At 43.2% G+C, this 26783-nt stretch overlaps 1 protein-coding gene across 1 annotated transcript; it reads left to right on the forward strand.

Annotated features, from left to right (window-relative positions):
- The first annotated feature begins 8 nt into the window (after positions 1 to 8).
- On the forward strand, positions 9 to 25000 carry SEC23B (Sec23 homolog B, coat complex II component). Its single transcript, XM_019544061.1, has 20 exons — positions 9 to 31; positions 3822 to 4057; positions 5258 to 5315; positions 6065 to 6151; positions 6892 to 7128; positions 7671 to 7756; positions 8116 to 8260; positions 9103 to 9261; positions 9650 to 9765; positions 11403 to 11526; positions 12566 to 12646; positions 13116 to 13205; positions 13705 to 13811; positions 14005 to 14158; positions 15670 to 15747; positions 16062 to 16223; positions 17029 to 17115; positions 19789 to 19944; positions 22318 to 22383; positions 23983 to 25000. The coding sequence occupies exons 2-20, from the start codon at positions 3837 to 3839 to the stop codon at positions 24070 to 24072; spliced, it is 2304 nt and encodes a 767-aa protein (XP_019399606.1). The 5' UTR covers positions 9 to 31; positions 3822 to 3836; the 3' UTR covers positions 24073 to 25000.
- The last annotated feature ends 1783 nt before the right edge of the window (positions 25001 to 26783 follow it).

Consider the following 26783-nt stretch of genomic DNA (forward strand, 5'->3'; position numbering starts at 1 on the left):
CTGGCAGCGGCTGAGTGGCTGGGGTCGGTAGGTAAGGATCCCGGAGGGCTGTATTGAGGGTCTGTCCCCCCGTATCGCTGCTGGGGGGGACCACATCGGGGAGGGGGGGGCTCACATCCCCATGGGGGGCCGCGGGACCCCCCCATTGCTAAGGAGTCTGGCCTTGCTGACGTCATAAACGTCACAAGCTTGTTGGGTGGGTGGCATGGGGCCCCGTGTGGCGGGCTCAGCTGAGGTCCGTGAGGTGCCCCCCAGCTGCTGCACCCGCATCGTCCCAGCGGGCACCCAGTGTCGTCCCCCCCACTGCCCTCCAGCCCCATGGGCATGGGCTGCGTTGTGGGCTAGGCACTGCGCTGCCAAGGCACAGGCACCAGGGCTGCCCGCTCCGTGGTTGCCAACCTCTGTGGACACTGGCTGCCCCGGGTTGGGCTCCCAGTGTCCCTCAGGAATGCCAGCTCTTGGTGCTCACTCCTTTTCTGGCAGCGGGAGAATAACAGAGCCGTTGTGCTGCCTTGGAGAAGTAGGGTCTGCCTGGATTTGGGGGGCATTCAAAGGCCCGGACCGCGTTGTTTGGGAGGGAGGATACTGGCCCGGTGGTAGAGGCGCAGGCTTGGCGGTGGAGCTCTCTCTGCTCAGTCAAATTTTAGAACTTGACTATTGGGCTTTTTCTAGTTGAATTTGGAAATGATTTGGTCTTGGTCTGACGCTGTGGATCCCTATTGGAAGTCTCTGAGTATATGTCATATGAGTCAGGTCTGCACACTTAGCTGGGCCAATGCTGCCTGGGCTGCAGTTGAGAGTTGCTGTGCCAGCTCTGTCCCAACACCAAGGTGATGAGCTGGGTGCCACTAGGAGCTGGGCTGGGATGCTGGCATCTTGGTCCACTCCGCCAGAGATGCAGGCAGTGGTGTGGCATTGACATGAGGCTGTGTGGAGTGGAGTCAGCAGAGAAGGGCAACAGGGAGAGGAAGTGGAGCTGTGTCGTAAGCCAGAGGAAGATGCTGGGTCTGTTTAATCTTTCTTTGTAGCAGAAAACAGTATTATCAGCTGTTTCTCACCATTAAAAAAAATTGTGGTCAGGTTTGAAGTGCTGTGGGCTCAAATCATTCCCTCAACAGAAGCAGAATTGGCTCCATGGGGAGGAAGAGATGCGTGCAGTTTCTTCTACTTGGGTTTCAGGTCATAAAACTTTTTAAAGCTCTGAGGGTGTGGGAGGAAGTAGAGGCTACTCTTCCTGAGTCTCTGTATTTCACTGTGTACAAAGTGAGGTTTGAAGCCAAAATATTTACCTTTACATTTCTACCTTGACTTATACACTGTATCAATACTTTTGAGCCCCAGCCCTGGCTGAACCCTGGCCCAGCCCAGCCCTGAGCTGACCTGACCCTCTTCACTTACTGACAGCATCCCTGTTGCTGGAGGCCATGGGGCCCGGGCCCAGTCTGAGTGTGCCATATGGGCCTTGACATAACAATGGAGACATTGATCGGCTGGGTGCTGAGTCTGGCCCCAGCCCTGGTGAGTGGTACTGGGCTTGGCACTTGACTGGCAAGGCCTAGGCAGTGCTGCTCACAGGGATGGGGCCACACCAGCTGAGCCACATTGCAGCATGTGTTTATCCTCAGGTGCCTGGCCTGCAGTGAGGGTGCACAGGGGCTTGTATAAGTTGACCCCATATTTCTGATCCAAAATGTTAGGTCAACTTATATACCAGATCTATGAAACTCCTAACTTTCTGGATCAGAAAAATGGAGTCAATTTATATACTGTGGTGACTTTGTACACCATGAAATATGGTAGATATTCATCTTTTCTAACAGGAGAAAACCAGGTAAGTGTGTTAGGAATCTTGTGTGCAATTAGTTATGCATGTTTTCTGTCTGGAGAGCAAAGTGATTTTTTTTTTTTTGTTTAAAGTAGGGATGTCAAAGATGCGGCCCACAGGCTGGACCCAGCCCAAGAAGTTGTATCTTCTGGCCCTTGTTATGGCCTAAGGGTCTCAGAGTGACCCACAGGCAGTATGCAGGCTTCATTGGATGGTCTGGCACATTGCATGAAGTGCTTGCTCTACCTTGTGTCCTGGAGCAGCAGAGTAGCCACCACATGCAACTCAGGCCCTGGCGGTGGCAGCTCTGTTGCCATATACCATCAGCTGTAGAATCACTGGGCTGCACACTGCCCCCACTCCAGCCACTCCAAGACATACATGGGACCTGGAGTGCAGGCTAGTCTGTGGGTCCAGTCTAGCCCAGCCTGCAGACCGGCTCCATGCCACTCATCTGGCCCATGGGACTGGGTGAGTTTGACACCCGTGGTTTTAAGAATTACTTATTGGACACCTGCTCAAAAACCCATCCCTTTGCCCTGGTAATGCCTCATGTATTTCAGCCTCTTAAATCTCCCAATTGTGGTGATAATGAATAGGGCAGCTCTACAGCAATATTTGGAGTCTTCAGTCCGTTTGAGCCCTTGATAGCATATGTGGGAACTAGAGAGGGGCACAGATGATTAATTTCTGTTCATCAGGGGGAGATTGGGTCTTGATGGTGATTGTTTTGGGTCTATTTGCAACCCTTGACACTGCTGACTCTTTACATGTTAGTGGGGGACCTTTGTACTTGATTTTGCATAGGTCTGACCTTTCCTTTCTAGTGGGTGCTTCCCATTCCCAGCTGGTCATTTGGGGTGACCTTTGCTGTGTGTCCCAAACAAGGCTCAGAGTCATGTTTCTGGGGCTACAGAGAGACTTTAAGTGCTCTGCCACTGTCGCCTGACTGTAGTGATAGTCAAACAGGTTTCTTATCTATACCTGCCAGGGAGGGTGTGTCCTGTTCCTTTTGGATACAGACATTGATACAGTCGTCTACATATCTGTCTTGCCAGGGGATAGATCACTGCAAAAATAAACTTCACATCGGGTTGCTTCTTGAAGCCCTTCAAAAACTTCAGCCAGTACTGAGCATGGCTGCCTGCAGCTGAGGGAGATTCAAATCTGGCACAAGCTACTAGCTAGCATCCAGGTGCTGTTTAAGGTCATGTGTCTATCCTGGAAACCCTAAATAGTTTGGATCTTGTTAACCTGGGAAACTACTTTCCCTGCTGCATGCCACCATAGTAGCTGAAATAAAGTGCTCAGGTGACACTCTCCCTTCTGTTATGCATAGGAAGGACTGGGGGTAAAGTATTCCATATGAAGGAGACTTGGAGCTTGCAGTTTACATCCTCTTTTGGTCCACTCAAGTTGGAATTATGGAATGGGAGGAGTGGTTCCCATGCTTTTTGGACCAACAGACCTCTGTTAAACCTCAGTATTTCTTATAGATCACCTTATACCCTTACCAGTTTGGGAGTTACTGGTCTAGAGGTTGAGGAAGGCAATGATGTTGGAGAACTGGAATGTGAAGTATGAATAACTCGTAGTAGAAAAAAGATAGTACAATTGTTTTGTTTGGGGGTTAAGGTCTTCTTGTGTTGTTGGGGAACTCTGAATTCAAGTGGCTTTTAAATGTTTCTTTGCTACTTTGATCCCAATACTAGTAAGTGCTTCATGGAGATGGCTGTAGTTATCCTGGTTTATTTTATTGTGGGGTTCACTAGTTATGTCACACATTTCCACATCCTGTAGTGTCTTCTGTATATGTATAACTTTACCCATGTGAGTAGACCTATTGTTGTCCATAAATATTAGCAGGAATCAAGATTCTTCAGAGAAGGGATCTTGTCACCTTATATTTATCTGCCAGATATTACTCTCTTTTTGTGGTGCTGTCAGCCTAATAAGCAGTTCTTGGATGAATGTGTCACTACTATTGTCCTTTCAGATTCTGTCTGATTCCATGGCGACGTATCTGGAATTTATTCAGCAAAATGAAGAACGAGATGGGGTGCGTTTCAGCTGGAACGTGTGGCCCTCCAGCCGTTTGGAGGCCACAAGAATGGTCGTGCCCTTGGCGTGTCTGCTGACCCCATTGAAGGAACGTCCAGACCTGCCTCCTGTACAGTATGAACCGGTGCTTTGTAGCAGGCCAACTTGCAAAGCAGTACTGAACCCACTTTGGTAAGCATTCTCATCTATACATGTTAATAATGGATGAAAATAGAGTTTATGAGAATCTGTTTTTTTTTCTTGAGCTCCACCACTTTCTATCTCCTCTCAGGCCAATGTCTGTCCCAAGAGACTCTCTAAATAGAGTGTTCAGAGACTTTAAAATGGCTTTGCAATTCATGATAAGTAAATTGGGCCATTGTCGCTCAGAATGCCCAAAGTGAGACAGAAGAGATGGGATGCAGAGACCAGTGATTACCCAGGGCTGAGATAGAGGGGAACTAGAATCAATATGCGAACAATTCTGTTATCATCACTGAGAAATTAACCCTACCAGATATAACTTAATTCAACAAAAATATTGATTAGTTTCCACATGCCATAATGGTGCACTCATTAGATTGTGATCTTGCTAGGGAGGCTGGAAACCAAACCAACACATAATCTTTTTGGATATCAGCTAGATTCAATGTAAGCAGAAAGGTTTTGTTTGTAAATTTGCTATTATTTTAGAGAGGGAAGCACTTTCTTGTCTTAAATTCCTAGTCTGGTCATATATCTCACGGTGTATTGGGAAGGGGATAGGGAGATGTCTTTTCAGAATGTACAGCACCTGTCCTTGGCTAGGGCTTCTCAGGTACTATTGCAATTACAAGTAATGAGAACATTCAGTGTATTCAGAAATATTGCTTTTCTTTGTGTGTATGTATGTGTTACCTCCTGAATTAGAAGCAGTGTAGCCATTTTCAAATGGTGCAGTAGATAGCTTAATTGGCTCTGCATTTTCACAGTGCCGATTAGCTCACCTGCAGTGCCTTGATCTTTTGGTTCATTCAGCAGTAGCTGCAGTTCAAGTAAGCTGATGTCTGGCACAGTACGTTTGAAGGATAGACATGCATTATGAGTCTGATGCCCTCTAACCCCACTATTAACATTAAAGGGTATATATTGTGGATTTAAATTTTTTTCATTTACACTAAAGTTGGAATGTTGTTATAGCTGTGATGGTTCAGGAAATGTGTGAGAAGCAAGGATTTTTTTTGTGATATCTTTTACTGGTCCAACTATATAGTTGGGAGACCTGTTGGACAAGCTTTCGGGCATCAAGTGCCCTTCCTCATGTTACTTACATTTTACCTTTAAGCCATGAGAAGTGGTCAGCTATGAAATTTATACCTTTGTACTGACTGTTCTGTCTTTCCTTTCTTCTAGTCAGGTGGATTATCGAGCTAAGCTCTGGGCTTGTAACTTCTGTTTTCAGAGAAACCAGGTAGGTTGGAAAAGTGCCTTGTTCTTTCATTTATCTTATTACCAGATCCCTTCTTACCTCAGCGTATTTAACTGGAAGCTTCACTTAGTGACGGATGTGAAAATAAGCAAATGTTTTTGGTAACCAGATTCTCTTCCTTGGCCTCTTCCTTAGTGTGTTCCAATCAGCACTGTCTGCTAATGAGCATGGTGGATAAAATACTCGTCTCATCATATCTATCTTTAGGTCAGTTTAGCCAGCATGCAAGCTGTATGCAGCAGATATGAAGCTGGTTTTGTGCCATGTGTTTAGGGAATGCTCCGTATGTATGATGTGAGGACAGGGCACATTGTCCTCTGTTCTTCCTGAATAGGAAATTTCTGTGCTGGAAGTGGACATCTTGCCATCAGAAACATTACATCATATGACTATAGATAGTCTCATCTGATAAGTAGGTGGCGCATAAAACTTCCATCCTAACTGAATTCTACTTCATAGTTTTCTACCCACTGCTGCCTACCATTGTCATCCATTCATAGTGAAACAGCTATGCCATAAATGCCTTTATTCAGCTAAAAATGTTTGTTGCAGTACCAGCAAATAAGTGATTCATCTGTAGGTATTTGAACTAAACACTTTCCCCTATTTTTATCTCGAACGTCATAACCATTATAATGCAGAAGATGCCCTTGTAATTGTACTAATTGCAATTGTAATTGTAATAATTAGCAGTTAATTTCCTTGCCCTAATGCTCTGTTGTTTTTTTCAGTTTCCTCCTGCATATGCAGGCATATCTGAGGTGAATCAGCCAGCAGAACTTATGCCTCAGTTTTCCACCATCGACTACATTGTTCAGGTAAATTGAGAATGGTCAGGTCTGAAGTTCCCAGGGAACATTTGAAATGCATATATGCTGAAAGATGTGTTTTAATTACGATGATTTGACTGAATTGTTTCCATGAGTACAGTGCATTTGGTTAATTGAGGAGAATGTAATATCCCTCTTAGTTGTCTGATCTCTGGTTACACAATGTATTTCTATCTGGTTAGCTTAAATTAGGTTCTTGTAATTTGTGTATTCATCTTAAGGTGAAGCCTGGAGAGGGGAAATTATATTTCCTTAATGGTCCCCTCCTTGGTATTTGATTTTAATTAAGAGAGAAGCTGTGTTGTGAAACTTGTGGTTACCTGCTAACCTACTGACTTTAGTAGGTGTCTCCAATGACTTCAGAATAAGTCACAAGAGAGATAAAGCCTAATAGGGCTTGCTTTGTGTGCTTTGTGTCTTGTTCTTGGTACTTCCAGTTATGTTAAAACTAGCCTGTCTTTAGCTGACCCTGCAGCAGAGTATTGAGGCTCTAGAGGAATTCTGTGATAGCTCAGAAAGCTGGCATTTTATTTTGCAGAGTCCTAACCCTGTGCATTTTTCTTTTGCAAGACTTAAGGGTTTCCTTATTTTTATAGAAATATTTTTACCATATTTACAAAAGTCTGAAATGCTTTTGTTTTGTGATAGCTCCCAGCTAAAGGGGTGGGGGGCAGAATGTGTCACTTGAGTATATACAGACCCACTAAACCTGTTTCTTTCTACATCAGCGGGGTCCTCAGACACCGCTCATCTTCCTTTATGTAGTTGACACGTGTTTGGAAGAGGAGGACTTGCAGGCACTGAAGGAATCCCTGCAGATGTCCTTGAGCCTATTGCCCCCAGATGCTCTGGTGGGGCTGATCACTTTTGGCAGAATGGTCCAAGTTCATGAGTTGAGCTGCGAAGGGATTTCCAAAAGCTATGTGTTCAGAGGGACCAAAGATCTGACAGCTAAGCAGATACAGGTATGTTCTACGCTCCTTTCCTGCTCTTAATACAATGGGTAGCTCCAGTTAAGTGTTTTTACACTTCATTTCCAATCCTGAGCTAGTAGAGACCAGAGGAGAGATGGTTCAGTGGTAAGGGCTCTCTGCATGTGTGATATTTTTTTCCCTTTCCCTTCACCTCTTCTGAAGCTCTTGAAGTGATTGTCTACCTCAGTGTTTGGGAGAACTGGTACCTATTACTCTCTAGGTACCACTGTAACACACAACTAACAATAGGTCATACATTGCAATGACTTGTGTTTAAGTTTCTACTGTACCCCCACACTTCCTGTGTGATCTTGAGCAGCACACTTAGGTTTTTTGAGCTGTTGGTCAAATGAGCATAATAGTAACACTCTACCTCATAGAGCTGTGTGAGGAAAAATGCAGTAATAGCTGCAAACCGTGCAGATACTGCAGAGATGGGAGCCAACTGTGTACCTGAGGTATATGGATAGGTGGTAAATAGGTTTGACGTTTCAGTATTAGTTCTCTGCCCCTCTGTGCCTTGTGTTCTGTAGGATATGTTGGGTCTTACGAAGCCGGCTGTCCCTGTTCAGCAGGGAAGACCTCTTCAACCTCAGGAACAGCCAGTTATTTCAAGCAGGTAAGTCTCTACAAAGCACTATATACAAGAAGGATAGAAGAGGGCAGGTGCCTGATATTCAGTATCATCTATTTCCCAAAAGGAACCCTTGTAAGATGGCTTGGATTGCACTATTTAATTGTAGTGACTTATTCAAAACTGTAACTTTAATTGTTGAGATGCTCTAATAAACCTTATAGACACAGTGGGCAGCCTATAGTATTTTTGGAGTGCCTTCTGTGTTATCTTTTGAAAAGCAAGATGGACATGTTCCTTGGTATCTGATGCAAGTTAAATGCATTGATACACTTTTTGTAAGCAAAGCAGTTGCTTCTCACCAAGTTGTATAACCTCATAAAAACCCTTTTCAATTCTTTCAGGTTTCTGCAGCCTATACACAAGATTGACATGAACCTGACAGATCTGCTTGGGGAGTTGCAAAGGGACCCATGGCCAGTAACTCAGGGAAAGAGACCCTTGCGATCGACTGGAGTAGCTCTATCGATTGCTGTTGGTTTATTGGAGGTAATCCCAGTTTCAGTGTTCGTTTGAGATATAAGCAGGGATGGCCGATGTGTCTTGGAATCTGAGAATGTAGTATGAATACATGTCACGATACAAGTCAAAAAGTTGATCTTTGTAACAAATTGCAGTGTTCATCAAATAAACCAGGGCTGTCCAACTTTCAGCCAGTGAGCCACATAGAGCTCATGAGGGGTTAACGTGGCTCAAGAGGCCGCTGCTTCTTGCTCTGGCTGCAGTAGCATCCAGGATCTTGGGGTCCCCCCCCTTCCTCCCCCAGCTTCTGCTGACCCACCATTGATCCCTAAACATCTGTGCAAGCAGCCCCCTGCACCCCCACGTACTCACTCAGGCATGCTGAGCTGGGTACTCAGTCCCTGGTTTTGAAACCACAGCATTTCACACAATGGCAAACCAGTTTCCTGTCAGTGACATTTTGGAATGGTTTGGTTGTTGTGTGCCCCAGACATTCAAGGAGTTCAGAAGCTTTTTACACATGTTAACTTCTGACTTCCATGTGTATCAGAGCTGGGTGCTATTATACACCAGTTTCGTTGAATAGTCTGAGGCATAGCAAGGAAGATGGGAACAGATGTGGTCAGGTTCATGCTGTAAAAATATGAATTGGACCTGCCCTGTGTTTTCAAATGGGTCAGGGTGCAGCAATCCCCATTGTTTTAGTTTTAAAAAGTCAGTATTTATTTATTAAGGAAGTGTCTGGAGGCCCCATCAGGATCAGTGTGGTAGGTGCTATAGGGGAGGATAGACACAGACTTTGAGTATAGTGGAAATACTGCTCTCATTTAATCTGCACGTCTGTTAAGAAAGCTCTCATTTTATTTTAGGGCACATTTCCAAACACAGGGGCCAGAATAATGTTGTTTACAGGTGGTCCACCCACACAAGGACCTGGCATGGTAGTAGGAGATGAACTGAAAACCCCCATTCGTTCTTGGCATGACATAGAGAAGGATAATGCACGGTTCATGAAAAAGGCCACAAAGGTAGGTAGTGCTCTCTTCCAAAGGGAAGATTTCACTCTTGCTGAACAAGAAATATCTTGAACCTTCCAGCAGGCTGAATATAATCAGTTTAATGGCAAGACATCTTTTGAGCTTTAGGATGCATGTGGTAATATCATCATGGGTTTGCCAGCTCAGGGTTCTGTCTCTAGAGAATAAACATCCTAGAAGTTAACAGCAGGCTCTGATGGAATGCTCTTTGCCTGTAATGGTTCTGGTATTTGGTATTCTTAGGATGTGGCATACCACTATTAAAACAGAAGAAGCTTTTTGTCACTAAAATGGGCAAATTCCTGTATCAGACCTAGCTATAGGGCACAAGGAAATTCTGTTGGAGTGTTTTTAAATAGTATGCTGTCTTCCTTCACAGCATTATGAGACTCTGGCTAATCGCACTGCAGCCAATGGTCACTGCATTGATATTTACGCTTGCGCTCTTGATCAGACTGGCCTTCTGGAGATGAAGTGTTGTACAAACCTCACTGGGTAAGTTTGCAGTGAAGAAACAATGTAATGGATCCATACCTCTTGGGATGTCATATCAAAGGTCTGATGGTGAACGGATGTTTCTGGCTTATAAATATCAGTGGTCTGATGTTGCCTCCACTGAATTCAGTGACAAAGCTTCCCCTTCACTTCAGTATCTTAAAATCATGGCCCAGAGCAGCTTGTATAGGATGAATTGGGATGTTGTCAATAGCAAATCAAATGCTTCTTATTTTGAGAAGGCTGTTTTAATTCTGTAACTGGCAGCTAAATGCTGTATGATGGTATCTTTTGCAAACACCGTACGTTTTGCTCAGGTTTTGCACCTGTGTTTCCTGAAAGAAGAGTAGGACAGTGGTAGCCGCAGAGTTGCACCTTGGGAAGTGTATTTGAGCAAAGCCTTTAAGTATCTGTTAACTCTGTACAGAAGTCTGCAACATAGAATAATAAGAGAACAGATGAGATTGATTATGACAGCTGGAACCTTTCATTGCTAGGGCCTAGATTGATCTGGGTGTCTGTGGATACTTGGTTTCTCTAAGTCAAGAGTCAGGGAAAAGAGTTTCCTTTTGGTGTTAACTAACTCCCTCACTGGCAGCCTATAAAGAGAAGCCACCTTATCTAGAGAGACTGCATGGGGAGTCTTAGGGGCTGTGTTTCTCTCTAATCTTCCAGTTGAGATCTGTTGTATATGTTGGCTGATCTGTCTGGGTCCAGAGTGCTTTCAGTAGAGAACCTTCACATCTGGAATTCCTTTTCCTCTTTCAGCGTAATAGAGTATGGGGTGGTTTGAATTCTGATGTGTGCTGTGAGGGCCCCCCACTTGTGCAGGCTTTTTTCTGAGGAGGTGGATGGAATAGATGAGGATTCAGCAGGGGGAAGAAAAGGAAAGATGACGTTTGGGGGTGAGTGTGGTCACCATGAGAGTTGACCCAAGCAGGGTGTGGGGCCTGGGGCAAATCACCTCACGCAGGGCCCCGTCCCTGCTCCACCTCGGGCCCAAAGAAGCTGCCACTGCCATCGGTGTCGGTGGTGAGGGGGCCGGGCATAGTGAGCGGCTGGATGAGAAGCCAGCAGTGCAGAGTTGCTGCAGCCACTCTGCCCAGCTCTATGGAGCACCCAAAGCATGGGGCCTGGGGCAGTTGCCCCGGTTTTCCCCTCCTGGGATGGCCCTGGTCACTATTATTGCATCTAAAGAGTTAATGAGAGGTTGATATACTGTCTGCATCAGAAAGCAACTGATAGATGGAGCTACACTTCCTGTCCTAGAAATGGTCTGTCCCAGTGAAGCACACAGACTGACCTTTTTGCCATGCTGTCTTATGCTGCTTTTTTTGTGTGGATAAAATAAGGACTCCAGAGCTGCCGGTCCAGTCCTTTCCGCAAATACTAAATGTGCTTGCCATTTTATGTTAACACAAACCTTCCACCTGTATAAACTTGTCCCTGGTATGGGTAGAATTGCATCATCCTACTGTTAGTTCTTGCTTTGAAAGGCTACACAAGTTTTTTACAGCTATTTTCTTCAGGGTATTTTTTGTGTGATTAGGGAGAAGCTGGAGGATCAGGGTGTGGGGGGGGAAGTGATCTAGTTAGTTGCTGTTTTAATTCCCTTATTTGTCACTTTCCCTTCCCAGGGGTCACATGGTGATGGGAGACTCCTTCAACACTTCTCTTTTCAAGCAGACATTCCAGCGAGTTTTCAGCAAAGATTTCAATGGGGAATTTCGAATGGCATTTGGTGCCTCTCTAGACGTGAAGGTGAGACATGTGGTCAGACACAGCAGAATGTTCACTGAGAATTAATTTTTTAAATAGCTGGGGGAAATGAGATGCTTTTGAGCTCAACATTTGCAGCACAGAGTATTTTAGTGAGGTTTTTTTTAATAAGTTTCCTGTGGCCCTTTCTTGATGTCAGATGCTACTGAAGAGACAGGGAGAGTGTGTATGGCAATGCACAGGTATTTGAGTTGAAAGGGCTCCTGGGAGGAATTTTGAGATGCCTGACAGCTAAGGATCTGACCCAAGGTCTCAGTCCCACAAACCGCTCCATCCAGGCAGATCGCTGCAGGTGGTGCTGAGCCCACGGACTTGAGGTACACTGGGCCCTTTTAGCTGTTAGAAGGGAGTATTCCTTCCTGGATCCCATCTTGAAGCGTATTGAGTAACAAAAGGCCTGGCCTCCATTGCTCTTCCTCCATCTCTGCTTTCATTTTTCAAGGTGTTTTCACTGGGAGTAGCTTCGATGCCTTCCCATGCTATTGCTCATAGATTTTTTAGTAGCAGCAGCAAGAAGAATTCGGTCAGATTCTTGTAATTTAGACTGATAAGGGGTAGGTTTGAATGTTTTTTTCCTGAATGTTTAAACTTTGCAGAAATGAACAACTGCCCTCTCTGCTCACATTTGGCAAGGCATATTTTATATTTGCCATTGGGAATTGTGGGTTTTGTGGTACAGATTATGTAAATGACAGGTTTCCAAACTTTTATCACTGTATGGACCTCAGTAAAAACCATATGCATTACATATGGTTTCCCATTCACAATTACACAATGTCCCTATAGCAACTGCAGCAATAGCAGATATGAGACAGTGTTGGATGCCTGTCTTTCAAAGTGACTTAACCAACCAGAGAAGAAAAACCCACAATCCATCAGCTTTCTGCACTGCAGTTAGGAAACCTGCTTTTCAGTCTTTTTCTGATTAAACTTGAGTAGCTGTTTTCTTTTTTTTTTTTTCTTCTGACGCTTCACACATTCAGTGTCTAGTTTCATTTTCTAACTTTTGATTTGATTTTAGACTTCAAGGGAGCTGAAGATTGGCGGGGCTATTGGACCATGCATCTCTCTAAATGCTAAAGGGCCGTATGTTTCTGAAAATGTAAGTCTGACACCAGTATTCTTTTTGGTTAAAGAAGCTGATGAACAGAGCTGGGATTTTGGCTAGCTCTGGTCTGATAGCAGTGTGAGGTGCTGTTGAGTAGGAGAGACTGGTGGGGTTGTGTGGTGGGATTCAGCGAGACTAAGGAAATTGGACACACTGTGGAGGAGATGTGTTTCATCTCTGAGAGATTTGGGGGCTTTCCAGCTGGGCTGCCATAATGTATCCCACTGATGGCTAACTGATTCAGAAGGAGCACTGGAAAGGGCAGACAATTCTGGCTTTATCTGCTGGTTAATGAAGTTTACTTATTTTTTAAAGTTTGTTCTGGCCCCTTAGCTTGTATCTAGGAGGTACTGGATCCAAGAGGCATGCGACTCGACTTACCTTTCAGCCACAACTCAAAATGCACTTAACTCATCTAGTCCTAGAGATAAAAAATAGCTACTTTTTTCTGAATTCTCTTCAGGAACTTGGTATTGGAGGAACGTGTCAGTGGAAAATTTGTAGCCTGGATCCCAACACAACCCTTGCTATTTATTTTGAAGTGGTGAATCAGGTCAGTCTAGTTTTTTGCTCATTCCTTTATACACAAATGCATAATGTTACTTGTAGCAGCTTTAATAGATCCAGGAAGAGAGATTATGATTCTTCTGAGAGAGGCTACCAAGTAATAAACTTTCTGGGTAAAAAATATATTCACACAGATTATAATGTTTCTTTCAGAAGTTTAATATTTTGCATGATGATTATATTCCACTCTTTCTCTTCTGTTCCTTCCCTATCATATTGCTCAGACCTTTCTTCTTCAGAATGCTGTTTTTCCAGTAATATAGAGAAGATAAACTACTTCCATCCTTTTATTGGCCAGCTGATGCAGAGTCTGGTGAAGTGTCTAACTAACCTAGCAGTCTTGAACTAATTGTCCTGGGCAATTTTTCTCCCATTTGTACTTGGATTCAGGCTTGACATGCAGTGTGTTTTTGCTTTTGTGTTTTTTCTAAATCTGGGCACCTAAACTGCTTACAGTAGTAACTCTGAGTTTTTCTGTTTTGCAGCACAATGCACCGATACCTCAGGGTGGCAGAGGTGCTGTGCAGTTCATCACTCAGTATCAACACTCCAGCATGCAAAAGCGCATCCGAGTTACCACGATAGCCAGAAAGTAAGCTCCCTATATTAATCCATACTTCATTGGTTTTGGATGGTATACACTTTACCAGAGTTTGCATTTCTGAATTTTTCCAACACCATAATCTAGGTGCTTTGGATACAGGGAGCTTTACATATACAGCAGGGCTTGCTTTTGTTTTCAATAAAGTTTAAGGCATATAGCACTGACTTCCATTATGCATTAGTTGGGCAGATGCACAGAATCAGCTCCAGCATATAGAAGCTGCGTTTGACCAGGAAGCTGCTGCTGTACTAATGGCACGGCTGGGAGTCTACAGAGCAGAAACAGAGGAGGGACCAGATGTATTGAGGTGGCTGGACAGACAGCTGATCAGACTGGTAGGTGTGATGGGCTGTAGTTGAGTAAGTTTTTGGATGTCATAAAAATTGGGGGCTAGAAATTTAACATGGCTGTTAATATATTTTATGCAAACTGTGATCAGAGCTCCACAGAGTCCACTGACCAACCCCTTCCTCAAGAACGTACATTTTCATGTATAAACAATTTGTTTCGTGTCTTTATGGTTGAAAATAAATCTCTAAAAGTCATGAATATGTACAAACTGCTTCAGTGCTGTTGCTCCTGAGTCTGCAAACAGCTTGAAGTAATAACTCTGACATGGGAATGGCTGCTTTTCATCTCTGTTGGCTAAATCAGAAATCTAATGAAACTTTAAACATCAACTTCTACTGTTTTGTTATGGATCATTTTTGCAGAAGCATCTAACACATGCAATTCTCGTACTCCCCTAAAACTGCCTGTTGTTTTTCTATAGGCACCAGATATCCCAGCCACTTCAATCTCCGCTTTTACCCCAATAGCTTCTGGGATGCAGCTTTCTGATGTCTGTTAAAAATTCTGCTCCACATCAGATAAAATAGTAACTTGAACACCAAAACAAGGACAGGATACTGTTTTAAATATGGCATACACGTATATTAAAACCATTTAAACCAGTGCTCGTCTTCCCCCAGCAGTGCATGAGCCCTGGCTGCTGCCTGCAGGAGGTGGCAGCTGGAGCAAAGCGCAGACCCTGGTTTCCTCCCCACCTCCACCCCACAGGCAGCATAGCTAGAGCAGAGCCTGTGGTTGGGCTGGGGAGATGGGAGGATGAAGGCTGCCTGTTTGCTGGCTCTGGGTTCCCCACCCTGCTGCCCTCCCCACAAGGGCTGTGTGGCCTAGGAGGCAGGACCCAGTGCAGGAGGATGTGCTCTGCCACCATGGCTGCCAAGGTGAGGCATTCCTTACCTGTCTGGCAGCAGTGGAAGTGTAACTCTGGGCCGCCGCTGTGCCTCACCTTGGTGGCCATGGCAGTGTGGTGCTCCCTTCCACACTGGGACCGAGATCCCTGTTTATCATGACTGCATCTGCCGAAGTTGCAATCCCGTTTGGGCTTGTGACCCACAGCTTGGGAACCACTGGTTTAAACTGTCAGTGTTTCTCATGGGCAGTTAAGTTTTCCAGTCTGCTACTGTATCAAAACTAAGGAGCATTATTTCGGAACACAGGGTCAGCGTTTCATAGTGTACAAGGTACCTTGGCTTTAGCGAAGCATACATGTTATTAAAAAGCATTACATGTTATTGAAAGCATGTTTTTTTTTTCTTTGGTTATTTTGTACTTGGGTTTGTACAAAGCTGTTGATGCTTGTTTACATGCTGAAGTTTAAAGTAGTGGTAATTGAATTCACTTCCCACAACAGAGTCACTGAACAGGTGTTTTAATACTGCCAGGTGTATTACCTCTTTATTTCTTTCCTATCTTGTTTCTTTTGGTAAAATTTGTATATAAGAAGAATTAATGCTAATAATAAATAAGAGGTTGACTGTGTGTGTGTTCCAACCAACAGTGTCAGAAGTTTGGACAATACAACAAGGATGATCCAAATTCTTTCAGATTATCGGACTCATTTTCCCTGTATCCCCAGGTACGAGCTTCACTTCTTGCAGACTTGTCTCTTCCCGTGAAAGAGAGAAATCAGGGTAGAAATGTCAATAAAATGCATCATTTGTGGTTATCTGAGATTGGCGAGGTGAGGGATGGAAGCGTTTTAAATTTGTTAGGGTGTATGTCAATTCCTTGGTGCTTACAAGTAAAATATGTAAATGACTGATGCATGTAAACCTTGGATGCACGAACCAGAAGACCTTGGCAATAATTTAGTGTACAGGGAGACAGTAGTTGTGATTAGAGGGGCTGGAAAAATCCATTGCAATTCTTGTGTTCATGTTTTACACCTAGTTTATGTTCCATTTGCGGCGATCTCCATTCCTTCAAGTATTTAATAATAGCCCGGATGAATCTTCCTATTACCGCCATCACTTTGCCCGACAAGATTTGACCCAGTCTCTTATCATGATCCAGCCCATCCTTTATTCCTATTCTTTCTATGGACCACCTGAGGTAAGTCATTGTAACAAGGTATGGAACAAGTCATATCACTGTCTTGCCACTCATCGAAGCAACACTGTTATATAAAAAATGTTCCAGCTTCTTATTTGGGTAATGTAGAAAAACATGTTAGATTTATAAATAGTAAACATACATTCATAAATACTAATTTAATTTTAAATTCCCTTAAATTTTTTAAAGGTACATACTTAAGGGAAATTAAAATGAAAAGCTTAAGTTATCAAGTAATAGTTATAAACTCAACAGTCTTTAGATGAGACACTTGCCCATCATTTAACATTTCCTACCTCTGAGGAATAGCTTTTTTACACATGGTAGAATCCAGATACTTTCAAGGTTAGGTTTCTAACTCCCCTGGCAAATCTGAGAGCTTGTGGACTTAGATGAGCATATGTCTAGCCATAACAAATAGCTGCATGGGACTTCTGATGTACTCCAGATGTTTGCTGTGGTTTTTATTTCAAAGGGCACTACTTTAGTCAACTGCATAAAACTGCTGATTATCTCCACCTGATCGGAGAAGTGTAAAAGTTGCAGCAAACAGCTATGTGCCTCATACTTAATTCAGCAACCTGCTGCAAACTAAGTGGGTTGCAAACCAGGTGCCTTTGTATTTTATTTCTTGGAAGATGAGCTAGTTTGCGTTTCATTCTCTGATGCTTGTCCTCTAGGTTGACCAGTGCTCTTCTGCATCATCATTGAACAGCAATCTATTTCACCAAATGTTGAAAGTTAGTTTCACCCTGTGGGCTTCATGGTGTCTGATTATTATTTTAATTTTTTTTATCTTTCCCAGCCTGTGCTCTTGGACAGCAGCAGCATTCTCGCTGACAGAATTCTGTTGATGGATAGTTTCTTCCAGATTGTTATCTACCTCGGTGAGGTAAAGTGCAAACGCTCTTTGTCTTACTCTCTTACTCAGACCATTGAAGTGTGTTGTACAAACAGCTTCTTGCTTAGTTTGAATCAGTGCCTTGGTTTTCAGACTGTTCTGTGGAACCTTGGACTTGCATGATGAGTCATCAGGGGTTCCACAGAGAGACTAGAGGTAATGGGAGAGCAGGCCAGGAGATGGTATGTTGGGATGGATTGTCTGGCTCTACATCAGTTTTTAGGATGGGGAGGGTACAGTTCTGCAGCAGAAGAAGTGATATGAAAGGGTTCCACAACTTTAGAGCATTTGAAAACCACTGGATTAGTGTAGTGTTCTATACAGATTACTGTCATACTTCAGTTCTTCCAGGGTGTGGGATAGAATTGATAGCATAGTGAGGGCACATGGGAAGCATCAGTCATCAAGCAGTAGTCTTTGTGCAGCATCAGGTATTGAAATTGGTTTTGCTGGAAGTGGGAATGCTGGGCAGGACCCTATTCAGTATGTGAAAAAGACTGCAAATGCAAAACTACACAAGAGGGTGACAGACAGCTGTAGCTTTTGTTTAATGTCTAACTTGAATGATGCAAGTGAAACATAATTGGACTTGCTGCCAGCATTTAGAAATGAATGCTTAAATGCACATCTTCCAAGCATCCTCCAAGGATTAGCAGTAAATTTTGCCAATTTTTTTCACTTAAATATGAATACTGGGTATTCACAGTGAATACCCTCCTACTTGCTTCTTGTTCTGCAGAGAAGTTAAAGGCCAGTTTCTATTCCACTTAGTAGGCATATGTGTGATCCTATTCGCACCGTGCTTTGGTCCCTGAAAACCTGTGAATGCAAAAGGTACTTGGGTTGGTACATTTTGTTATCTTAAGGTATGTTACAGTAGACAAGCTAACGTTTTTTTAGGTTCTTGAAAAGGATAGAATTGGATTGCGTTGTGGCAGCTAAGTCCACTTAGGCACCTAATAGATGGAACAGGATTTGGTCTCTAAGTATTCATGTGCTGGGAGGACATTAGTAGGCCTCCACATTCAGATCACCATCCAAAAGTTTTGCTGCATCTATGAATTCCTGGCACCTCTGTGGCACAGAGTTCCCCCTTTTTATACCGTCTTACACCTCACTGAGCTCCCTTTCATCTTGGTTTGCCTTTTTTTGGGCAGATGGGGAAGGAGGACTGGCACATATTCCATGCCCCAACCTCTGCTATTCAAGGAAAGGTCTGTTAGATTTGTTCCAGCCCCTCCAGTATACGTAAAAATGCAAGCTGGTTCACCCATCTTTCCCCTCTTCTGTGGCCTATGGGTATAGCACTCTCCTAGAGAATTCAATGTCCATTTTTTCATTCGTTTTTCCTTTTCCTGAAAGTCTCCTGTTTCTCTTTTCACCTTCCCACTATGTTCTTCCCTTGCATCATTCTGTTGCTCTGCACCCTGAAAGTGACTGGAAAAGCTCTCCCTCAGGTTAGACTGTAAAACCAGACAGGCATGTTTTACACTCTAGCTGTCATCCACTATCATCAGACTGTTTATATGATTTTTTCCAGCAGCGAGGACATTTTAAATGAATCGATTTTGGATTTATGCTTAAATACTTATAAGAAGTTTTATATACAAGATGTATAACTATACTGGCATTTTAATACAGTGTACATTTGGGGCTTAATTCCTTGAGTGTTCTTTTTGTAAGGATTTCTTGGCTAACAATGTAACAGATCTTGCATGCAGAGTATATAGTGGGTAACTTCGTGAAGGCTATCAAAGTACTTCAGCCTAATGCACCAGATTTACATATCCACTACTGACATGGAACCTCTAGGGTGAAATAGAGCAGCTGTTAAAAGGGTTGTTTTTTTTTCTTCTGAAGATATACATATGCAGATCTCATTAAGATGAATACAGATTATACAACTGAGTTATGGAGGAGGAGAGAGCTTTCCACTGTGGCCTAAAGCAAGCATTGCCTTGCATTGTATTGTTGCAGTTTAAGCCAGTCAGCTCTATTGGTGAAATTGGATTAAGGAAAGGATAAGCATTCAATCTGTAAATTGAATGGAGCAATTTTCAACTATATATATATTTGTGGAACACTAAAAGGGCAGTTATTGCTATAGTATTTTAACTCCTAGTTGGACTCAGAATTAGGCAGTTTTAAAAGTGTTCTCTGTATCTCTGTATGTATTGAAAACCATCAATTTAAAATATACTTCCACTGCAGAAACACATCACCTCTCTTTTCAGCGCCTGTTCTTTTCAGCAAATTCTTTATCTAAACTGAGGATCAGACAAATGCTAAGAGCCAGATCCTACTTCAGCTAGTAGGTACCTAGTTGGATTTAGGTGCCTCAGTTCAATCCTATTTTACCCTGCCTGAATCCTTGAAAAACTTAATGCTTCCCCCTCCTTGCTGTTTTTTGTGAATGTTTAAAGGCAAAGGTGATGATGTGTTAGAAAAACAGATGCATTAGTGGATTTTAGAGCCTTGCACAGGGTGGAATAGGACTTTACTTAAGGACTTAACAGGTAGAGTAGGATCTGGCCCCAAGTTAGTAATTGATAGAACAGTAGAAATGTGACCGCTAACATTTTGCTGTATTAACATGAAAACACATAAGTTATGAACTGCAAGGAAATATGGAGCATTCCTTCTCTTTTTTTTTTTCCTGCATAGACTATTGCACAGTGGCGGAAAGCTGGCTACCAAGATATGCCCGAATATGAAAACTTCAAGCATTTGCTGCAAGCCCCTCTGGATGATGCCCAGGAAATCTTGCAGACTCGATTCCCAATGCCACGTTATATTAACACAGAGCATGGAAGCAGTCAGGTAAGGCAGAAATCATCAGTGAGTGATTGGTATGCCTGAATAAAGGAAATTCCAGAGTCATGGCCTAGAGCTGCTTTCTTAATGGAAAGGCTGCATTGCAAGCTGCAAGCGGCTGTGAAAAATTTAACACTGGGCAGTGCTTTTCCTGCTTGCTCACTGAGAGAGAAGCTGACAGTCATTTTGCAACACAGTACCTACACACTAGTCTGGAAAAGAAAATTGGCTTCTGTGCTTAAGACGTGCACCCCAATTTTGGTGAGCTTATTTTGGTGGGGGGCGGGGGAAGGTGCACGTGGTATGTGGGTAAATACCTTGATTATGTATCAAGACATCATCTTCTAGTACTCAGCCTGAGTCACAAATGGCCCTTCAGTTTCTTACCTGCAGCTCTTTGCAGAAAATGTTTCTTCTGCTGCAAGCATCGTATATATGTAAGGAAACACTATGAGACTCACCAGTCGTATTTTCCCCTGCTGGACTGCTTAGATATTAACCAATGAGTTGGAGTATGTATAAGAAGTTGTCAAGGTTCTTTGGGTGAGTCTGATATCTTTTATTAGACCAACTTAAATAGTTGGAAAACAATTATTAAGCAAGTTTTTGGGTTCAAAAACCCTTCATCAGTCTACATTTTCACTGACTACTTGTCTTGTATGCATACCAGACCAGCCTCTGTCTTTACTTTTCATTCTATCCAGGAAGAGCACACACCAACTGCAGAAACTTCCTTAGCTATAGGAAGCTGTCATTCTTTGATAAACATGGTTCATGTGGTTCCTGAACCGGTCAAGACTATGTCACTGTAGCTCTTCTTTTGGACTTTGTCCTTTCTCCTCTGAGAGAGGTGACAAATAATTGTGCTCTCTCAAGTTACTAGACAGGTCCTAGTTAGTCCCATTTTAGTTAGGTATTCATTGTATAATATTTGCAACTGACTCATTTGTTGCTGGAATAGGAAAATAGTCACTATCCAGGGACCAAATCAGTGATATGGTGTTGAATGTCCTGGCACGGATATTCCTGGTTGCGAGTCTCCACAGCATTCTTCTCAGGATCTAGTGTAGTGTTTCTCACTAGGGGTGCTTTGATGCAGGGGCTGCCATCTCAGTGGCAGCCAGGTAATACTATCCCCTGGACACTCCTGCTCCATTAGGGCTCTCTTATTAGCCTTTTGCAGGCAGGAGCTGGCTTGGCTGTAATCCTTCCCAGTCCAGCCCCTGCTACGCTCTTTCTTGCAGAAACAGAGGTGAGTAGGACGGTTGTCCTGTAAACCTGTTTTTGAGGGAAGCATAAGGGGCACCAGACGAGAAAGAGCTACATCATGAGGCAGCTGCTGCTATTTTAAGCTTTTTAGAAAGCCCTAATGCAGGAGGAGCATGTGTATGTAACAGCCCTTCCCAGTTTGGATTTGCAGCAGGAATATGGGCCAGTTTTAACTGGAGACAGCAGCACCTGGTTGAGAAGCACTGAAGTAAATTGAATTTCTCAGCCATGGGTGTCACCATATTCAAAGAAGCGGTGGAGAGGTGCCACGACTCTTGAAAAGGTTGAAAACCACTGGCCTAGTGGGAACATCAGAGTGAAAACACTGTGGTACTGAAGATCTCAGCCACCATTGCTTGGTGCAGCAAAGAGATGCTCACCCTCAAAGAAACCTTTTCGGTTTTTGTTTTGAAATGGATGTCATGTTGTCACACTGTCATGCTGAACTAACCCAGATATGCAGCAGGGGAGGGAACATAAGCCCAGGAGATGGAACTCCTTACCAGAAGGACAAGCTTGTGGCCTGCCTCCCACAGCAGTGCTAAGCATATCTGCCACTAGGATGCAGAAGATTGCCTCTTTTAAAGGAACTAAAAACTTGCTGTACTAGCAGAGCAGGTCCTTTTGTCCCTTGTGGGTCATAGTGGCTTAGAGGTCTGTTCATTATTCTACAGGATGTGCCAGGATTCAAAATAGGAAGCCTCTTGCCTACTCTTGTTGCATTTTGAGTCATGTAATACATATGCCGTGGGTGTCTGGGAATATAGAATTTATTTTAGCTTTATCTACCTCTCATTCTCTTCTCTCTCTCTGTAACAGCTGAATAATAGCCACGTCAGATAGTAGCAAATGTTGATAACCAAAAAAATTCAGTCAAATTTAGCTATTGCAGCGATCAGAAGAAAATCATTGCATTGTATGGCTGCTCTGGTGATACCCATAAACAGGAATTGGATTTGAACATTAATAACCAAGTTAAATTAGAAAATCCTTTTTAGAAAAGTGGAGCAATGCAGGAACTAATCAGACTATCTCTGATGTTGGATCCTGAGGCAGCTAACTGATATTTATTTTTAAAATTACTTTTGTAACATCTTGTTTTTCTCATAGGCTCGGTTTCTCTTATCAAAAGTGAACCCCTCACAGACGCACAATAACCTCTATGCCTGGGGACAGGTAAGTCATTGAGAGCTATTTGTGTTTGAGGAAGAAGCAAAACATACATTGTCCCCTCCCATTCTGTTTCCTTTCTATTTACATGGTGTTAGGATGATGAGCAATAGCTTGCTTTATTCCTGTGGGATTGTGGGATGTGTTACATCCATCCTTCTGCCCTCTGGCTAGCAGCTTTCACAAATGTTCATTTTTTTGAAGCCTAAAAATCTGTAATGCTTTGTGGTGGGAGAAACAAAAGTTGTTTCCCTATCACTGGGGAGCTGACAATGACATTGCTAGTTGGTGGCTGCAGTAGTCGTATTTTGAAGTGAAAAATGTGCAGCTACCAAAGAGCTAGATTTTTCTTTAGCACCTCAGTGTGTACATCACTTTGTTCCTTTACGGTCACCTTCAATTAATTAGAATGGAACAGCTAAATTATACTGGCAGGAAACAACTAAATGAAAGCAATTGGGATACTCAGGAGATTTTCAAAACTAGGTTTCTAAAGTGAAGCTCCTATGTTATTTAAGCTTGTTAATAAAAGCAGTCTGATTGTTAGCAGTGCAGAGCACCCACAGCTCCTATTGACATGAATGCAAGCTGAAAGCACTCAGCAGCTCTGAGAAACAGGATATACCATGGAAACAGGATATACCATGAAAGTTCCAGGCAATCAGCTACAAAACTTCCGTCCACCATTTTTCTAGATTGCAGCTGGCATATTTTGGTACTATACACTAAAAATAATAGTAAAATCTCCAGGTGCAATTATAACTTGCGTGAGACTATGGCGTACTGTGTCCAGTTCTGGGTGCCACGCTTTAACAAGGACTTGGTAAAGCTTGAGAGTCCAGAGAAGGGCCACCTGTATGATCAGAGACTTGCACAGCAAGTCATATGAGGAAAGGCTGAGCGATCTGGGACTCTTCAGCCTGAAAAAAAGAAGGCTGAGAGGGGACTTGGTAGCAGCTTACCGCCCCGTCAAGACGTACATCAAGGGTTCAGTGAACAACTGTTCATCAGGGCACCCTTGGGCAAAACTAATGGTTACAAACTCCTGGAAGACTGTTTCAGGCTCAGAATTAGGAAAAAAACTACTTCACAACCAGGGTGCCCAGACTGTGGAATAAGCTCCCTCCAGAAGTGATGCAATGACTTACCCTGGAAATCTTCAAGAGAAGACTGGATGGTCACCTTGCTGGGGTCACCTGAACCCAATTGTCTTTCCTGCTTGGTGTAGGGGCTGGACTTGATGATCTACTGAGGTCTCTTTCAGCCTTACAATCTATGAATGGTTGCTTGATTTTTGTGGGACTTATTGTCCTTCCTTTTTATTTTTTTTTCTTCGTCACATCTTTGGGGCAGGGTAGGGATACACACTATGTTTCATAAATAATAAAATCTTTTTCAATACTATAGATTTACTTGCAAGTCCAGAATAAATGGAGTTTTGTTGTTACTATTGTTGTTGTGTGGCCACATTCTCTCTCTGGCTGGAATATGCATATGGTTGATTAGCATTGGGCACAGAAACCTAATTTTCTTTCAGAATGACCCTTGTTCTACCCCTATTCGAATAGTTTTGTTCTTATCAGACATTTATTTCTATTATTGCAGGAATCGGGGTCTCCAATCCTAACGGATGATGTTAGTCTCCAGGTATTCATGGACCATCTGAAAAAACTGGCAGTGTCAAGTGCAGCGTGACCTGGATCATAACAAGGAAACAACAAAAAGTTAATGGGATCATATTGACAATTCAGTAGATGTGGGAAAATGTATTACCTGTATTTTCTCACATATGACACACGCTCTTCTCTAAACACAGGCCCCCAAAATAGGGGTGCATATATTAAGCAGGGAAGCTGTTTTTCTGCTTGGGATAGAAACACCCTGCTTTAAAGCCTGCTCCACAGTGCAGCAGCGTGACTATTCAGGAAGCCAAGGAATTCATTTGACTTAATGGTTCATTGGTTTTTACTCCACGGGTCTTAACTGTTGTCTCCTTTTTGATGGTCTTTATGGTCTTGCTAAGAGAAGTGAAACTGACCTTTCTTAGGGCAATTTTATAGTCTGCTAGCTGATCCCATTAGCCCAAGGAGGAAAAGACAGGTAAGTCACCTGAAGACTGGGTTCTTTCCCTGGGCTCTGCAGTCATATAACTGGAAAAATCCATTTTTCTTCATTCTGCCTTTCAAAAACAGGGTGCATATATCTTGGGCCATGTTGTATGTAAGAAAATACAGTACGTTCCTTTTCCTGTTCGTAGGCCACAGCTTTCAAATATTTCATTAAACAAATACTGGACGGGAGTTTTCTACTGAATCCTTTTAGATGTTAATTTATTTGTATTCCATTTGTCTGTGTTCTTTCTGATTTTTACATTTTTCATACATCATAAGGTCAACTCCAGAATGTTTTAGCTTATAGAAATCTTAATACAGCCTTTCACTTAATTGTAACAATCTGTATTAAAAATATTCTCCTTTAGCAACTCTTTTGGATAAAGGAAACTGTATTGATGAAAAATAAAATTGGTTAAGGCAAGCATTAATATTTAGTGCTATACTGAACCTGACTCTGAGAGGGAATTAAATCAGCCTTCTAGTTCTTCCAGTAAATTTTCAAAGGTAAACCAGAGTTGTGCTTCAAGTTATTGAAAAGAGAGAGTATTTCAGTTCCTGTTGGCCAAGGAATTTCATTAGTGATTCTGAATCTCTAAGCACTGAGAATTACAGAATGCTCTCCAACAGAGAAGGTGGGTGCAAAAATGCCTGCCATTTTGGTACACAGTTGTGGGAACACACCCAGTGTGTGCATGTGTTTCCCTGGGGACAAATAGAAGCATCATATATTGTGCCACTGCTACTTGTCCCCAGGCATGCCCCTGTATGCACAGTGTGGTGAGCAGCAAATTGCACCAAGTGGGGTAGGGGAAGCTGGAGCCAGCATCTGCACTGGCCCTACTAGCCTTGCCTGGGGTCCACTTGGGACTGCAGCAGCAGTGATCCAGGCACACAGAGCCTGGTTGGCAGCTGGAGTGTGGCTCTGGCCGGCCAGGCTCTAGTTTTGGGCAGCATATGCTGCAGCCACATGCTCCCCACCCCTTGTGCTGCTAACATGGATTTGCAGTGCCTCAGGAGGGTTTATGGTGCTGCAGACTGCACGTTCCTGTTCTTGGGGATGCAGCCGTTAATGGGTTTCAAGTTAAATTTGGCCCTGGTGTGGAGAATTTACTTTCCACCACATCAAAATTGCACATGATCTACCTTCCTTCTTTGCTTGAGATCTAAAGATGACTCATTACTTCATCATACAAAAAGACTCACACCTGCTTCTCTCAAATACTAAAGTCATGTTGATTCAAAGCATAGGGGCTGTCTAAATTGCTTTTAATTTCAGCCTGGATTTTCATCTAAATAGATTTGTGTACACATCTTCTCTTACAGTTAGGCTCACACTGTATTGTAGCAGGGACCAAACTTTTTGCCAACTGTGTCATAAATTAGTTCCACATCCTTCCTGAGTCACTTGAATCCCTTTCTCCTGCCTGACTGGCTGCCTTACTTTCTGCTTCCTGCCTGATCTGCTGCTCTGTTCTGTTCCCTGCCCCATCTGCCATTTTGCTGCCTGTCTCCTCCCTAGTCTACCACATGCCACACACACAGGCTACCAGTACATGGACTGATCTGCTTTACTGCATGTAAGCCTTCTGTTAGAGAGCAAAAATTCTTGTTCATGATACATTAAAAAGTCCTTATACTTATAACTGTATCAATGCTGTCTGTGGTTTTGGAGCTCCACTCCTCATAATAGTTGAAGTGTGGCAAGAATGTTTCTATAACCAAATTTTAAACTTTAGTTCTGGTAAATATAAAAATGCTTTGTACAACTAGCTCCTGGTATATAACATCTCATTTTAACTCGAGTCATCCTCTTGCAATGCAGTCTGAAGAATGACTAACAGCAGGATGTATGTCCAGGCTTAAGATTACATGGTTAATCTTCTGAGTAAAAACATCATTTCCCCCCTGTTCTTAATCCTGTAGTCACCATGAACCTTTGCAGTTGAGCTAGGCTCTATTCATTTTACAGGGCAGAAGCACTCAAGAGTGTCTGCAGGCCAAATAAGTTCTCAGCTATAGCACTAACCCAGTTGCCATCACTACTACCCTGTTATCTATAGCAGGAGTTCTCAACCTTTTTCTTCCCAAGGCCCCTCTGTGGAGCTGCCATTGCTCCCTGCACAGGAGAGGACTGGCCTGGCTCCCCAGCTCTGCCTGCAATGCCTTGGGTGCAGCAGGCAGGGCTTGGCAGTGAAATATCCTGGGACCCCACTCACCTGAGCAGTAGCAGCATAGAGCTTCGCCTACCTGCAGTATCGCCGAAGTGGCTCCTCCCCTTGCCAGGCTGGGTAC

This window comes from Crocodylus porosus, unplaced genomic scaffold (assembly GCF_001723895.1).
Source record: "Crocodylus porosus isolate Cpor-Errol unplaced genomic scaffold, CroPor_comp1, whole genome shotgun sequence".
In the NCBI taxonomy this organism is placed as follows: Eukaryota; Metazoa; Chordata; order Crocodylia; family Crocodylidae; genus Crocodylus; species Crocodylus porosus.